Here is a 16,216-nt window from a genome sequence, read left to right as displayed (position 1 = left end):
AGGTTTCAGGTTTCAGCCCATCATCTTCCCTGCTCCGTGATGCTCCCCACTTACCTACTTGGCAGTTCACTTCATCGGATCCATCTATGCAGTCCCTCACACCGTTGCACTGCCTGGTTCCATGGACGCAGTTCCCATCCTCACATCTGAACTGGTCGGGTCTGCATGTCTGGAAAGCTGGGGGTGGGGGGGAAGAGGGTGTTCAAGAACGCAGCTTACAGCTGAAGGAGCCCAGGAGCCACTTTCTGCCGTCCGCGGACCAACGGCCTGCTACTTACAGCAGTTGATCTCATCGCTGCCGTCTTTGCAGTCCGTGTCGCCGTCGCAGCGCCACTTCTTGTGGAAGCACTCGTCTCCCGAGTCACAAAGCATTTCGCTCTCCCCGCATTTCACGGTCCGGACCGGCTGGTGGCCGCACTGCTCCGAAGACTCGTCCGACCAGTCGGTACAGTCTGGTTCGCCATCGCACACCCAGTTCACTGGGATGCAAGTGTCGCTCTCGCTTTTGCACTGGAACTCGCCGACCCGACAAGTGGGCGCCGCGCAGCCGACCTCGTCGCTCCCGTCGCTGCAGTCTTCGTGCCCGTTGCAAGCGAAGTCTTTGGAGATGCACTGGCCGTTGGAACACGTGAACTCTTCCGGGTTGCAAGTTATGTTGGCTAAGGGGAAGAAGACACAAGACGGCTTCTAATTTTATTTGCTGGGCACTGCTGCTTGACAGGAAGTCACCGTGGGGAACTGCCAAACACCGAAATATTACACTGATCAGGTTAATTTTGCACACCAAGGGAACTCTAGTGCATGTTTTGATTTACACTGTAGTATACAGTGATTTACACTGTAGTATTCAGTAGTATACAGGGACGCGGGTGGCGCTGTGGGTTAAACCACAGAGCCTAGGACTTGCCGATCAGAAGGTTGGCAGTTTGAATCCCCGCGACGGGGTGAGCTCCTATTGCTCAGTCCCTGCCCCTGCCAACCTAGCAGTTTGAAAGCACGTCAAAGTGCAAGTAGATAAATAGGTACCACTCTGGCAGGAAGGTAAACGGCGTTTCCGTGTGCTGCTCTGGTTCGTCAGAAAGCGGCTTAGTCATGTTGGCCATATGACCTGGAAGCTGTATGCTGGCTCCCTTGGCTAGTAAAGCAAGATGAGTGCCGCAACCCCAGAGGTGGCCATGACTGGACCTAATGGTCAGGGGTCCCTTTACCTATACAGTCATACCTTGATTTTCGAACAGCTTAGTTCTCCAACGTTTTGGCTCCCAAATGCCACAAACCTGGAAGTGACTGTTCTGGTTTGCGAACTATTTTTGGAAGCCGAACATCTGATGTGGCTTCTGATTGGCTGCAGTAACTTCCTGCAGCCAAACAGAAGCCGCGTTTTGGTTTCCAAACGTTTTGGCAGTCAAATGGACTTCCAGAACAGATTCCGTTCATCTTCCAAGGTACTTAGCACTAGCAGGATGGGTTTAACAGTTAAGTTTCCACTTCATCTAGGACCTAAATTAATGAGCATTTTAGTACTGTAGCAACCGACTTATTTATTAAGGCTACATTTTGAAACTTAAGCAATTGTTGAATAGCAAAATTCATGCTGAAAGAAAAACATCACCTATCTTCACTGCAGTCCTGAAGTTGCCATCTACATGTTTTAATATAAAATGGCAGTTTGCAAATGCAGAGATTTTAATTTAGAGATTTCAGTTGTTTCTTCTCGGTACTTTACAGTTTGCTGCTTTGAACAAGTGGCACCCCTGCCTCAGATTCAACACCAGGGCTGAGCACCCTGGATTCAGCTGAGGTGTGAGTCAAACTGGGCCTATTCCCAGGGACTCTGGCATTGGATGAGTTGGGTTCAGGCAGCACAGATCATGACAGGTCTGACGGGATGGCCCAGAATGATCCACGGTTGTCAGGGAGCAGGGCATCAGGCAGGAAGGAGGGAAAACCTGCCTGCCTGCCTGATGCCCTCCTCCACTCAAAAGCTAGTGTGTGGGCAATGTGAGGGTGACACAAGTCCTGCAGAGCACTACCCTTCCACCCAGATCGCCTCCTTTGATCAACTGTGGAGATGAGAGGGTGATCCGAGGGGAGGTGGCCGAGTTCGAGGTCTCTTTCCCCAGCCCCTGGCCTGCCTTGCACTTATTTAGGAATAGGTCCAAGGTGGACTGGGGGTGGCCCCCAGGCAGAGTGAACCCAGTGCCCCCAAGACTGGAGCCATGGGGTCAGTGGCGTAGAATGGGGGGTGCAGGGGGGCCGGCCGCACCGGGCGCAACATCTGGGGGGGCGCACGCGCACTCGCAGCTCTCTGCCCCTACCGGGTTAGGGGGCGCAAATTACTTGCCTTGCCCCGGGTGCTGACAACCCACGCTACGCCACTGCATGGGGCAGGTCTGGGGGCTGTGCACAGCCCGACTCAACTACCCCTGGAAAATGTTACTGGGGGATTTGCTCAAGTCCCTTTTGTGAGATGTATTATTACAAGAGCAGCCAAGCACAACATTTTCCCGTTGCCTAGAATGGACACACAGGGGAATGTGGCTCCAGACAGGAAGGACTTCCTGTCATACCTGCTCTGGAGCTTCCTCCCCCTGTGTGTGACCAGGTAGATGGAGGTGACCCTAGCTGACCAGATCAAAGGGCTGCCCACGCAACCATCTCTCTCTTCGTCTCTTGCTCTCCTGTCTCTTAGCCAGTGCATGGCTCAACCTTCACAGAGGATGGAGTCCACAAGCAGAAAGTCTGAGACGTAGCTCAGACTTCTTTTCACTGTAACCACAAGATAAAGCCTGCCTATAGATTACTGCTGGGCACTGAATGTGAGTAAAACTTTTTTCTTACTTTTAAAGAAGACTGCGTTGCGTTATTATTATTTTAAAAAGGTAAAGGACCCCTGACAGTTAAGCCCAGTCACGGGGATTCGAACTGGCAACCTTCTGATCGGCAAGCTCTAGGCTCAGTGGTTTAGACCACAGCGCCACCCACGTCCCTATTTATTATTATTTTAAGAGGGAAATAAAAGGGGAAACTGATCAGGAACAATCCAGGCTGGACAATCCGGACTGGATTGCTTAATTAAAGGATTCTAATTAATCATCAACTCCAACAAGTAGCAAAGGGAATGTGCTCTGCTGTTTGCTTAGCGTGAGTAAGGAGGGATAATCTCAAAACAATATATCCTCTCCTACCTTCCTTAACATCCCCACACCTTTAAGTAGAGACAAGAAACCACAACCACCATTTTACTGAAGCTTTGCTCAACTGGATACAGGAACTGATGCTTGCATATCAAGATGCTAAATCAGCTGCAAACACTGCCTCTAGTGTGCATTTGCGTGGCTGGATACTAATACAATTCCTGTGTGTTATGGGGTGTGATGCGGCCAAGTCGCCCCCACAGCCCTGAGGAACTTACCACAATCGTCTTCGTCCTCAGCAGCATCGCAGTCGCTCTCTCCATCGCATTTCCAGGACACGGGGATGCAGCGACTTGACTGAGGGCCACAGCTGACTTCCCCTATATCACACTTCCTTGTGTCTATTGAGAAGTGATCAAGAGTTCACTTAAAATAAGAATAATAATACCCAGAATACTGAAAAAGCTCCCATGCAAGTCAGTGCAGGTACCAGTCAAGTGAGGCTTGGTCTATGCCCTGCTCAGGGATCTCCAATCCTGCAGAGGGAAGCCAATTCTCCCTTTCAGCATCTTAGGCAAGACCTGAACAGCTTAACCTTTTGCGGGGGAGAGCGGGGAAGAGAATCTTGCATTTTTAATATTTCATAGATTTGGCTTGATGTTTGTTTACAGATTTAAAACAAATACCAAACGCTACCACAACACAATAACCCCGTTTGGAGGTAATTATGTTTATGCCAAGTTATTTGCCAATATATAGCTAATGGTCGGTTTAATGCTAAAAAGTTTTACTTAATTGTGGAGAAAGGGGCTAAGGCCCCAGTATGGCTTCCCCCAGAAATCCGGAAGCCTAGCCTTGTAGCGAAAGTAGATGAAGGTTTGGATTGTAGGCCAGACATGGGCGATCTGAATGTAAATTCCCCCCTGCCTGTCTCCTGGCCAGTGGCTTAAGTGCATGTCTGCAACTTCAATGCAAGAGGTTCTTTGTCTCAGCCATATGGAAAAAGCATGGAAGCAGCCTGCCCTGGGCACAACTTGGCTCCAGCTTTAAGGGAAGGTGGCGCAGTTGCCTTGGGGCGTTAAGGACCCGGCTACTCACAGCAAAGTTCAGATCGCTCGTCCGACGCATCTTCACAATCGGGGTCCCCATCGCACTGCCATCGGTTCGGTATACACTGCCCACTTAGGCACACGAAATCGGATGCGGCACACGTCTTCTTCACTGCAAGGGAGTAGCATTTTGCTGAATTTGTCAGGGAAAAGACCATCGCTTGCTTTCAACTGCTCTGATCAACAGGTGCCCTAGCCCAGCTAATGTGGTAGTTGGTGCCAAGTGTCCTCCACAGGACCAGTGCGCAGGATTTCATGCTCCTTGGAGCTGCCCTGTTGCAGAAGTCACAGCACAGCTATAAAACCCTAGTTAGGATTCTGGCCACAACACTGGATTCTGTTCCTCAACACAAAGAATACAGGAAGCAAAATGCCAAAGGATGTGTATGGAATAAATTTGGTAGGGATGTTAAGTGTGCTTGCTGGACCTCAAAGAAAATGTGGTAGCAACCTCTAGCAGAATATTTTGAGGTGCAGCTATAGTAGAAGTTGGCAGAATGACATAGTCGCCCTTTTGCTCCAAGAGATGCAGGCTTGTTCCACTTCAACATTTGGAGGAGGAATTTTCTGTTTCCCAAGAGGTCTTTCAACAACCCCAGGATGAACGGTCAACGTATTACCACCCTGTGTCGTTCATATCTTTATGCAACCAGCCCCATTTCATCCAATTCATGGGCAGGTTTCTTTTTAAAGGGGAAATCCTAAAAAATAAAAATCCCACCCAGTTTTATGAACAAACAACAGCAACACTTATATGAGGTGGTTCAAGAGCTGCCCTTTTCTCCTTTGAGATTTTACAGCTGTTTAGAGCAGCTCTGGGGCTCCATTGTAAAATTTGTTTTAAAATGCTCTCACAGCATGCAGTCAAGGAATTGTATGAAGAAAAGACAGCTGCTGCCATGGGCCTATGAGTGACGCCATCTTTCCCCCATACAATTCCACCCCATCGTTCAGTCCAGACCCCGAGGTCCTCTTCCAAGAGTCTTCTGGCAGTTCCCTCACTGCAAGAAGTGAGGTTACAGGGAACCAGGCAGAGGGCCTTCTCGGTGGTGGCGCCCGTCCCTGTGGAACGCCCTCCCATCAGATGTCAAGGAAATAAACAACTATCTGACGTTTAGAAGACACCTGAAGCCCTGCATAGGGAAGTTTTAAATATTTAAGGTTTTATTGTGTTTTGGTATATGCTGTAAGCCACCCAGAGTGGCTGGGGAAACCCAGACAGACAGACAGGGAATAAATAAAATTAATAAGGCATGGACCTATTGTGCACAGAGGTTCACTGACTGTGTGGTCTAATCTGTAGCCATCAAGGTGTCTGAGTTGAGCATATTAGGAAGGCTCGCTTCAATATGCAGACGGAACTGCAATTGTCCCCATCTCTATATAACACTAAATTGAGTACTGTATTACTAAAAGCTGTTTTTAAAGCACTTTTCATCTACACGGGTACTAGAGCAGGATATAAGAAAGGCATGAATAAAACCAAGTATACAATACATTAAAAACCATCAATCATAATGCATATGGAGGTCATAGAATACAAGCAGAGCAGATGAAAGGTTGGTTAAAAACCACAATAAAAGTCCCCGGGCAAAGTAGTAAGTTCTGAGCTTGTGTTGAAGTGAACATCACAGCATGACTGCTGTCAATAAGAAGGCTATTGCATAGACAGAGCCACCACCAAAGGATGCTCATACACTTCACTGCCTGTTATTTTATTACCTCCAAGGTCTCAGGGCAGGTTTCAATGATTTAAAATACAGTTTTAAAAATAACAATCATGAAAAACAGGGTCTTGAAAATCTAATGTTCTCAGGTGTCAAAGGAGAAAGGGGTGCAACTACAGCATTTGCCCCCAACTGTATAATGAAGTTGCAATACTCCCTCTGTGGGGAGGGAGTCCCCCAACTTAGGGGCTGCCACAGAGAAGACCCTCTCTTGGCCTATTGGCACCCAAGCTCCTGAGGGTGGCAGAATCTCCAAGAGACTACAAGTTGTTTATCTATGCATTAACCGTTAACAAATAAACAAGGGAGCAACTTAGAAGAGTCAGGCAAGCCAACACTTAAGGTTCAGGTTGATCTAAGTCAGATGGGGTAAAGCACAGAGTTCTGAGCACAGCCTTAAGAAAAAGAAGTAATTGGGCCTGGGAAAAGACATATAAAGATTCGAAGAAAATGTGGAAAATGATTGTTGTTAAAAAAAAATTGAAATTATGATACTGAGATGTACAGTACAGATGTACAGGATTGTTTGAGCAAAAGACTTTGTTCCAGTACGTGAGACTGGATGCCAGGCCAAGTCCAGCTGGCCCCTATAGAAGGAAGAAGCCCTGGCCAAAGAAGATAAGAAGAAAAAGAAGAAGACTGGCAAAATAAATTACTGAACTGTGCAGGACAAATTATTATTAAAAAGGGCAACTGTTTAATGCATATTTTTTAAGCTTTGTGTATAGATTTTTACATCAGTATAACTTTTAAAAGTCACTTGTAATAAGATGAAGAAGGTTATAAAATTGGATTGTTAAGGATATAAGATTTCATGGACGTGCATGAGCAAGTATATTATAATGGAACCAAGAGGGGGAGTGGAGGGAAGTCAACCAAAAATTATGGTTTAATTTGGTTATGATTTTTTTCCTCTGTCCTGTCCCCCCCCCTCCATTTTGTTATTTTTGGAAAATCAAAATGTTATCAAAAAAGGGGGGGAGGAAAGGAAAAAATAATAATTGCCCAATTGCCTTAGTCAAAACCATTGGCCCATCCCACATGCAACCAAGGAACTGACTCCCTTGATAGGGATGCATGCTTTGATAAGCCTGAAGTGAACCTCTAACTGCAGTCATTTTGCTCTTCATGGTTTGCTGCCAGCTACCCAAGCTCAAAGCATGTCAGAGGCAGGCCAAAGGACCTGCTGAGCTACTTTGCTACTCAACTACGGGCTCAGTGGCCATGCAAGACCTTCCTTACCACAGGACAGTTCATCACTGCCATCGGTGCAGTCTGGATCTCCGTCACATCTCCACAGCAGCGTTATGCAGCGGCCATTGTGACACTGGAACTGAGAGTCATCACAAGTCACTCTTGTACCTTGAATTAAGAAAGAAGCCTGTTAGATGCAGAAGCAGCAATTCAGAGTTAACCTATCCAATGCATTCTTTCACAGGGACAAAGCTTTTTTGCTTTTAGCGTCAGCGTTTGGCATCATCCTCTGTTCAGCTGTCACAGGATGCTCCTTCTAAACATGGCAAAGGGAGGATCCCATGATCGCCAACGTACAAACTCCTTAATTCACACAGCTCAAGTCCTATCACTTGTCTGGGATATGACTAGCAACTAGCTTTGATTTATTCTGTGCTCAGCAAAAAGAGATTAACAACCAGCCGTGTTAGTAAAGTAAGGCCACAAACATTGCTAGCCTGCAATACTTACCAGTCTGCTAAGAGGCTAGTTTTAAAATGGTATTTTAAGCAGGAAAGCTGGCGAAAGAGGAGTCGTAGATTCAGTCCCTCCTTTCACTCGACTGCTCTCCCATTTGCACAGAATCCCATGTCACCAGTAGCTACAAGGGGAGCCCTTAAACCACAGGTCCACTTTAGCAGCAAGTAGACCCCATGGGTAACGATCTTGCCGTGGAATATCACTCTCAATCACAACCTGAAAGAGTATTAATATGGCTTTCTAGTCCATGAAAGTCAGACTATTTTACTTTTTTTTATATAGAGCATTGTAACTATACTGAGCCACTTAAAAGACCAAGATACATGTACATGTATCTTGAAAAAGTTAATACAGTGGTACCTCAGGTTACATACGCTTCAGGTTACAGACTCCACTAACCCAGAAATAGTACCTTGGGTTAAGAACTTTGCTTCAGGATGAGAACAGAAATTGTGCTCCGGCGGCATGGCGGCAGCAGGAGGCCCCATTAGCTAAAGTGGTGCTTCAGGTTAAGAACAGTTTCAGCTTAAGAACAGACCTCTGGAATGAATTAAGTACTTAACCCGAGGTACCACTGTATGGCCTAGCTCAGCTGTTCAGGTTTCAGGTGACAATAGATGTGTCAAGGAGATGCTGAGATGCACAGTTCTATCACTGATGCAAGTTTTGCTGTCATCTTGGGAGAAAGCCGCACTGAATATTTGAGGAGCCTATGCTTTTGAATTATGGTGCTGGAGGAGACTATTGAGAGTCCCATGGACACCAAGAAGATCAAACCTATCCATTCTTAAGGAAATCAGCCCTGAGTGCTCACTGGAAGGACAGATCCTGAAGCTGATACTCCAATATTTTGGCCACCTCATGAGAAGAGAAGACTCCCTGGAAAAGACCCTGATGTTGGGAAAGATTGAGGGCAGAAGGAGAAGGGGACGGCAGAGGACGAGATGGCTGGACAGTGTTCTCGAAGCTACCAGCATGAGTTTGACCAAACTGCGGGAGGTAGTGGAAGACAGGAGTGCCTGGCGTGCTCTGGTCCATGGGGTCACGAAGAGTCGGACACGACTAAACGACAACAACAATACTTTTGCCAAACCACCAAGCACTAAACATAGATTATAACACCCCCTGGGCAGATAGTTTCATCTAAGAGAAGATAAGGCACATACTATATAGCTGAGCAAACTGAGTCGACGAAGCAGGGAGCAATGGCCAGTATTAAGAAATGAGTCACTCTGAAAAGACTTTGCAAGCATGCATTCGAAGAGTGGGATGGTTGAGAACAGACTGACCTCAGAGAAGACATGCAGGCAGAGTTCAAGAGCAGTTCAAGACAGGAGGGGGGCAAGTAATATCGTACTTGGGGTTTCTTTAAGGAAGATTTTTAGTTCCAAAATGCTAAAATAAAGCCTAAACATATAAACCAATATGTATACTACACAAACATGCAGAAGAGTATACAGAATGTCAACACTACCAGGAATTTTTACTTGTGAAGCGACTTTTATTGGAGGTTAAGTGTGCCAAATCAGCCTCCTAGACTCAAATGTGCAAACACACGACATATAAATCACCATGGAAGTAGCAGACTGAGTGCCATGTGCCAAAACTTATGCTCCTTAAGTGAGTTGTCTTGATATGCTCTGAGACGTCTTTGTGAGGTTCCTTTGGGGTCTTAACTCAAAGTTCATAGGATCAACTAATTCTAGGAAGATGTTCATCACCCCTGAAGGCTAAGTGGTATTTCAGCACTTGCAGATACCATTTTTATTATGTAAAATATATTTATTATGGGATGTGGGTGGTGCTGTGGTCTAAACCACTGAGCCTCTTGGGCTTGCCGATCAGGAGGTCGGCAGTTCGAATCCCCGCAACGGGGTGAGCTCTCGTTGCTCGATCTCAGCTCCTGCCAACCTGGCACATCAAAATGCAAGTAGATAAATAGGTACCACTCTGGCGGGAAGGTAAACAGCATTACTGTGTGCTGCTCTGGTTCGTCAGAAGCAGCTTAGTCATGATGGCCACATGACCTGGGAAAACTGTCTGCAGACAAATGTTGGCTCCCTTGGCCTATAGAGTGACCCCAGAGTCGTCCGCGACTGGACTTAACGGTCAGGGGTACACACACATCCCCCACTTCTCCCCCCTCCCCCCCAGTTGAGAGCAGGGTTGGGGGAAATGGAGCAAAGTCAGGAATCCTGCAATGGAAGTTTCCAGTACACAATACATAGAAAAGGCAAAGTTTAACTAACTTAACTAGATTTGAAAACTGAAATAAAACAAATTCAATATATTCAGTAAAACTGAGCAATGCAACTGAGCCAACAACTAGAAATGGGGGGGGACCCAAGAATTCACCCCATGACTACAGCAAAGAATCAGATTTCAAGAAAGTGTTGTCCCTGGTCTTTTGAGTCAGGGGATCTTGAATCTGCAAAGGGAAAGAGATCCTGTGTCTGGCCTGCAGGATGCAGCACTGCTTAGCAGTGCCATGATCTGCCATCAGCAACTCGAATTTTTGGCTTGCACACATTCTGAATGCTTGTACTGTAACTGGGAAGAGAATTCCCCATGGCCTGCAAAACATTGCTGATTTTGAAACATTTAAGAGAGGGCTTGGATGGGTAAGGGCATAAGGGGGAACACAAGACAAACAGCCACCATTTAAAATACAGTACTGAAACTATGATTGGTAGCAGAGGCTTAGCCATGGCACAATGGCATAGCTGCCTGTTATTGACCCAAACTCCATTATTTGATGTTAAGGTGACACCTAGCACATGAAACCACTACTCAAGGCTAACCAGCCATACACAGAAGCACAGAAAGCTGCTTGATAAAAGGTCAGACTATTGGTCCTTCTAGCCAAGACCAGCATCTTTCCAGGATTTCAGACAGCAGTCTTTCCTAGCACCACCTGACGTGCCCGGGATAAAATGGCAACCTTCTGCATGCAGAGCATATGTTACTCACCCGTGAACTACAACCATCCTCACATACAATTTAGAAGCTTATAAACTATAAGCAGGTTGGTGTGGGGGACTCCGTGCCCCCAAAGGACCAGGTGTGCAGCCTGGGCTCATAGCTGTCCATGGAGACACAGGTCCATTCTGTGTCCAGGGCAGCTGTCTACCAGCTCCATCTGGTACGCAGGCTGAGACCCTACCTGCCCGCAGACTGTCTCGCCAGAGTGGTGCATGCTCTGGTTATCTCCCGCTTGGACTACTGCAATACGCTCTACGTGGGGCTACCTTTAAAGGTGACCCAGAAACTACAACTAATCCAGAATGTGGCAGCTAGACTGGTGACTGGGAGCGGCCGCCAAGACCATATGACACCGGTCCTAAAGGATCTTCCCTTGCTCCCAGTACGTTTCCGAGCACAATTCAAAGTGTTGGTGCTGGCCTTTAAAGCCCTAAACGGCCTTGGCTCAGTATACCTGAAGGAGCGTCTCCACCCCCATTGCTCAGCCCAGACACACAGGTCCAGCGCCAAGGGTCTTTTGGTGGTTCCCTCACTGTGAGAAGTGAAGTTACAGGGAACCAGGCAGAGGGCCTTCTCGGCAGTGGCACTTGCCCTCCCATCAAGGAGATAAATAAGACATGTGAAGGCAGTCATGTATAGGGAAGTTTTAATGTTTTATTATATTTTTTATATATGTTGGAAGCTGCCCCGAGTGGCTGGTGCAACCTAGCCAGATGCGTGGTGTATAAATATTGCAGCATTATTATTACTATATTATTACTACTACAACACATCAGCAGGTCTCACTTGCCACAAAGTAGAATAGCTTCCTTTTGCAAGTATAACTGCAGTAAGGAAAGTACTGCCTGACATGCAAAGGAATCAGAATAGCTGACTTTTAACTAGTACTGTATTCCAGTTTTTGAACTTATTACTTCCAGAAGCGAGGAATTGTGCTCCTCCTCCCAGCACGTACTCCCAAGCTGATCTGAAGGACAAGAATAAATTCTCTTCTGCGCAGGCTCTAGTCAGGCTCATCTGTCTAGAAGCACAGTGAAACATGATCCAGGCATTGTAAAGGCCAAGGAAGTGCAGCATGATGCAAGACTCTTCTTAATTTGTTGCATCATTTCCATGTTTACTTTTGCCACCTGAAGGTTAGTAGAGAACATTTATTTTAGTTCTCACTAAAACAGCAAGTGGTGATCTAAGTCAACTCCTCTTAGCAGAGCTCGCCAGTATAATGTACAGTCAGTGCTCAGAAATAAACTTCTGGCTGGAAGTGGCATTTCCTGATTAGATACCGAGAAGTGAAGACTTGGGAAAGGGGTGATATGTGCAGGGTCCCAGCTATAAATCCTTAGGTTTTAGGACAGCCTGGGGCACTACAAATTTTTAAAGACATTACCACCACTAATGCAAGCTCCATCTTCCTATTTGGATAGTTGATGAACTAGCCTGGTAGTAAAAAGGTAAAGGGACCCCTCACCATTAGGTCCAGTCGTGACCGACTCTGGGGTTGCGCGCTCATCTTGCTCTATAGGCCGAGGCAGCCAGCGTTTGTCCGCAGACAGCTTCCGGGTCATGTGGCCAGCATGACTAAGCAGCTTCTGGCGAACCAGAGCAGCGCACGGAAGTGCAGTTTACCTTCCTGCCAGAGCGGTACCTATTTATCTACTTGCACTTTGACGTGCTTTCGAACTCCTAAGTTGGCAGGAGCAGGGACCGATCAATGGGAGCTCACCCCGTCGCGGGGATTCGAACCGCTGTCCTTCTGATCAGTAAGTCCTAGGCTCAGTGGTTTAACCCACAGCGCCACCCGCGTCCCGCTAGCCTGGTAGTAGGCCAATGCTAAATTGAATTACATAGAAGTGACAATCATTCACCCCCTGATTGGAGAATGTATTAGCCGGTGACCCAGTTTAATGCAGAGCCAACACATTTAAGGCCTCATGAATTAGAATCTCAAAGTAGTTGCTTTGAGGTTGGTTTGTTCTTTGCACAATCGAGGAGCACCTATGTTTTATGAAACAAAAATATATAAAATAAAGTTTCAGGGACTATATTTATATTCCCAAGGGAGGACCTCTTCTAAAAGTTGGCACGTGCCCAGGATTTATTTAAGTGCCAGTGATGCGGTATCTGAATGGCTGGTATCCCTGCCCCACCAGGGATAGCTAACAGCCCCCTCCCTGCCCAGACAACCCTCCCCAGCCATAGCTTTCTCTCCAAGACTTCACCCTGAATTAGTCAAATGGGGCTGTGCATCTAGGTGTTCGCAAGAGTGTAGCCCCCAAGAGGGATGACTGGTCGTAACAATGTGGTCCTTAAGCCAAGAAAGCCTTAGCCATGCCATCTCCAGCTGCAAGGAGATCCTTAGCCCAAGAAGGTCCTTATTACACCAAGTTCAGAGTTTATAGCACACATTTTAACTACACAAAGTACTTCTGAAGAATTCAGGTATCTAGTCACTTTTTGAGTGTTTGCGACAACTATTAGACCTTTATGGGATTAAGAGGCAAAGACCAAGCAAATGAAACAAGTAAGGAAGAGACAGTTAAAATACTGTAGCAAATATGGCCAACTGCAACAGTAGCAGTCAAAGTTCAGGCGAACTTCACTCAACTTTCTCTCAACAATTTCATTAGCGGAAATTTAGAATTTAGGTTTGGGGTTGTGGAAGATTTTGTCTGCTAGTGCCCTGCTCAGCCCCACAGCAAAATTATTATTATTATTATTATTATTATTATTATTATTATTATTATTATTTGCTGTCCATCTGATTCGGTTGCTCCAGTCACTCTGGGCGGCTCCCACCAAAATATTAAAAACACAATTAAACATCAGCCATTAAAAACTTCTCCAAACAGGGCTACCTTCAGATGTCTGTAAAAGTATGGCAATACTTAGAATCGTAGAACTGCGAACTGAGACCTGCAGGTTTAGGCCAGTATACAAATATAATAAATAATGGAGCGGGAAGGGAGCCCGAGGGTCATCTAGTCCAACCCTGTGCAGTGCAGGAATCTCAAAGCATCCCTGACAGACAGACACCCAACCTCTGCTTAGAAAGTCCACCAACTCCAAAGGGAGTTTGTTCCACTGCGACACAGCTCTTATGGTCAGAAAACTTCCTAATACAGTACAGTACTTAGTCAGAATCTCCTTTCTTGCAGTTTGAATTCACTGCTGCACCTTTCTGGCCTAGAAGGGCCAGTTATAGGCTATTCTGGCCTGCTTCAAAAGGATAACCATCAGCATCAAGTACTTTCGAGGGCAGATTTCCCTTTAACACCAATGGCCTTCATTGGAGTCATCTGGTGTGGCTCTTCTTGAAGCTGTTACTCAAAGTCTCGTTTAACTCTCCAGTTGCTCCCCGTTTATCTTCAAGCCACACACACTTCAGGTTAGCAAAGCAAATTTTGAAAAAGTGTCATTTTAGGGAGCGGCTGGTTCATAGTTTAACTACTCAAACAAACGCTTCTGTCCCAGGTGTTACTTATAAACCTTTGCAGAGCCACTGCTTAAAGAGCAGAGAGCAGTTGCCACCAGAGGAGACCCAAATGTCAGCCCAAATTGCGCACAAAACACGGGGGTTTGTTCACAGGCCACGAGCGAGGCGGCACTCCAAGAAGCTTCACTCCCCCCCCCCCCAAGTCCCCCTGTTTCATTCGAGTCCCATTCCGGTATCTTACAGACGGAGCCCCGGACCACCAAACAGTTCACCTGATCCATAAAGGCAGCCAGAGCAATTAGTTGGACTATGGAGTTTGGCGAGCCTTTCCTTAGAAAATCTGAAAGCCGGGTCTTGGAATGGGTAAAACGCGCCTGGGATGGACGCTGCAAGCAACAGGGGAGCAGCAAGAAGGAAGCCAGCTGCTCGCTCTCTATGCCATGGAAATCTCCTCCCAGGGCGAAATGGGGGAAAGATCCCAGGTGATCTCTTCACCGGCGGAGTGGAGGCGGCAGCAGCAGCAGCCCTGGAAACAAAGAGCCTCTGCCTGCCCCCTCCTCCCGAGGCCTGCCGGCTTCTTCGGCCGTGGCACGGAAAGGGGATCCCGTCTATCCCTCGCCAGGGCTTCCCTCGACGCCCCCCGCGAAGCGACGCCCCCCCTCGAGTGCCCAGAAGCAGCCCGCGGCTGCGGCTGCTCCGGCGCGTCGGGCTGCGTTTCTCGGGCTGCTTTTCCGAGGGGGGGACCTCATTCCACCCGGAGACCCCCCGGAGGAGGGAGCGCCCACCCAGACGCACCCCTTCCTCACCCACGGGAACCCCCAAGCCTCTTCCCGGCGCGCGGTGCCTCCTCGTAGTCCTCCCGCTCCTCCGCCCACGGCGCTTCCCCGCACCCGCGTGGAAAAGGCCCCGCGCCCCGTCTCGCTGCCGGCTACTCACCGCGCGCCGCGGGCAGGCGAGCCGAGGCCAGCAGCAGAGGCAGCCAGACGAGAGCCCAGCCGGGCAGCGCGCCCATCGTGCGGCGCCTCCTCGCGCAGCTCCGCGGAGCCAAAGCAGGCGCGGGAGCGGCGGACGGGCAAGAAGCGGCAGCAGCGGCAGCGACGACGACCGAGTCCGTCCTTCTTTCCACCCGCGCGGCTCCTTTTTGGAAAGCGGAGCCGGCAGACTCCCGGACGAGGCAGGCGGCGCAAGGACGGACGAGGCGCGTCTCCGGGAGGCCCCCTGGCTTGCGCGCACCCGCGTCCGGCGGCGCGGGCGAGGTTGACGGGGCGAGCAGGCGGGGAGGGCGGGCTGCGCGTCTCCGGGCGCTCTTATAGAGGCGCCGCGCTGCCTCCGCGGCCGCGTGCGGGCGCCTGGCTGGGCGGCGTCTGCGGGGCTCCTGCCCGCGCCTCCAATCGCCAGCGCCGCCGCTGCCCTGATTTCCTGATGCGCCCAACCTGGCGCCGCAGCTGCGCCGGGCGCGCGCCCGACGCGCGCAGCCGCGATCCCGCGCGCGCCGCCCAGCTGCGAAGGAGCGAGCAGGCGCGCAAGGGAGGCTCTTCGGCGCCCGCGCCGCCGACTGCGCGCAGAGGAGCCGCGCGCGCCCCGCACCTCCGCGCAGTAAGTTGCGCTTTGCCTGGCGGGGGTGGCGGAGGAGCGGGAGGAGATCCACGCGCGGAAAGGCCTGGGTGATGCAGGATTGTCCCACATTTCAGTGTGATACAGTTTCGTCCTGTGTTTCAAGTCTTCTCTCTTTCTCTCTCTGCCAAGTTAGGAACCCTCTCCACAGGCAGGTGTTTTGAAAAGGTGTGGCAAAGACCCCAGGAATCCTAGGCTTGGAGGGGACCTCTTGGTTCATCTAGTCCATCCTCTTGCAATACGGGAACCTTTTGCCCCACATGGGGCTCGAACCCACCACCCGGAGACGAAGAGGCTCATGCTCCACCAACCGAGCCCTGCGTGGCCAAACATAGAAGGGGGAATAAATTCGTGTTTATGCGCGTGTGCACGTGCATGCGTGAGGAATCAGAGAGGGGCCGCAAGAGATTGGAACGGATTGCTTTGAAGTTACTTTTGGGGGGATGGAACCAAAGGGACCCCTGCCCCTGGGTTGGTCCTAATAAAGGCATGGCCCAGATA

At 48.9% G+C, this 16,216-nt stretch overlaps 1 protein-coding gene across 2 annotated transcripts in view; it reads right to left on the bottom strand.

Moving 5' to 3' along the window:
* VLDLR (very low density lipoprotein receptor) overlaps positions 1-15,752 on the bottom strand; it is a 31,139-nt gene extending 15,387 nt beyond the window's left edge. The window contains exons 1-6 of one of the 2 annotated variants that reach the window (XM_028712477.2): positions 15,038-15,752; positions 7,216-7,335; positions 4,236-4,358; positions 3,416-3,538; positions 279-659; positions 55-177 (exon numbers count right to left, since the gene is read on the bottom strand). In XM_028712477.2, the coding sequence (XP_028568310.2) occupies positions 55-177; positions 279-659; positions 3,416-3,538; positions 4,236-4,358; positions 7,216-7,335; positions 15,038-15,113 (946 nt within the window). In that variant the 5' untranslated portion in view covers positions 15,114-15,752. The remainder of the gene's footprint in view (positions 1-54; positions 178-278; positions 660-3,415; positions 3,539-4,235; positions 4,359-7,215; positions 7,336-15,037) is intronic. The other variant, XM_028712476.2, reaches the window with a different exon arrangement.
* Positions 15,753-16,216: the final 464 nt, after the last annotated feature.

Source organism: Podarcis muralis, chromosome 17, assembly GCF_964188315.1.
Source record: "Podarcis muralis chromosome 17, rPodMur119.hap1.1, whole genome shotgun sequence".
In the NCBI taxonomy this organism is placed as follows: domain Eukaryota; kingdom Metazoa; phylum Chordata; class Lepidosauria; order Squamata; family Lacertidae; genus Podarcis; species Podarcis muralis.
The sequence above is the reverse complement of the archived record's forward strand: the minus strand, read 5'-3'. Positions and strand labels throughout refer to the sequence as shown.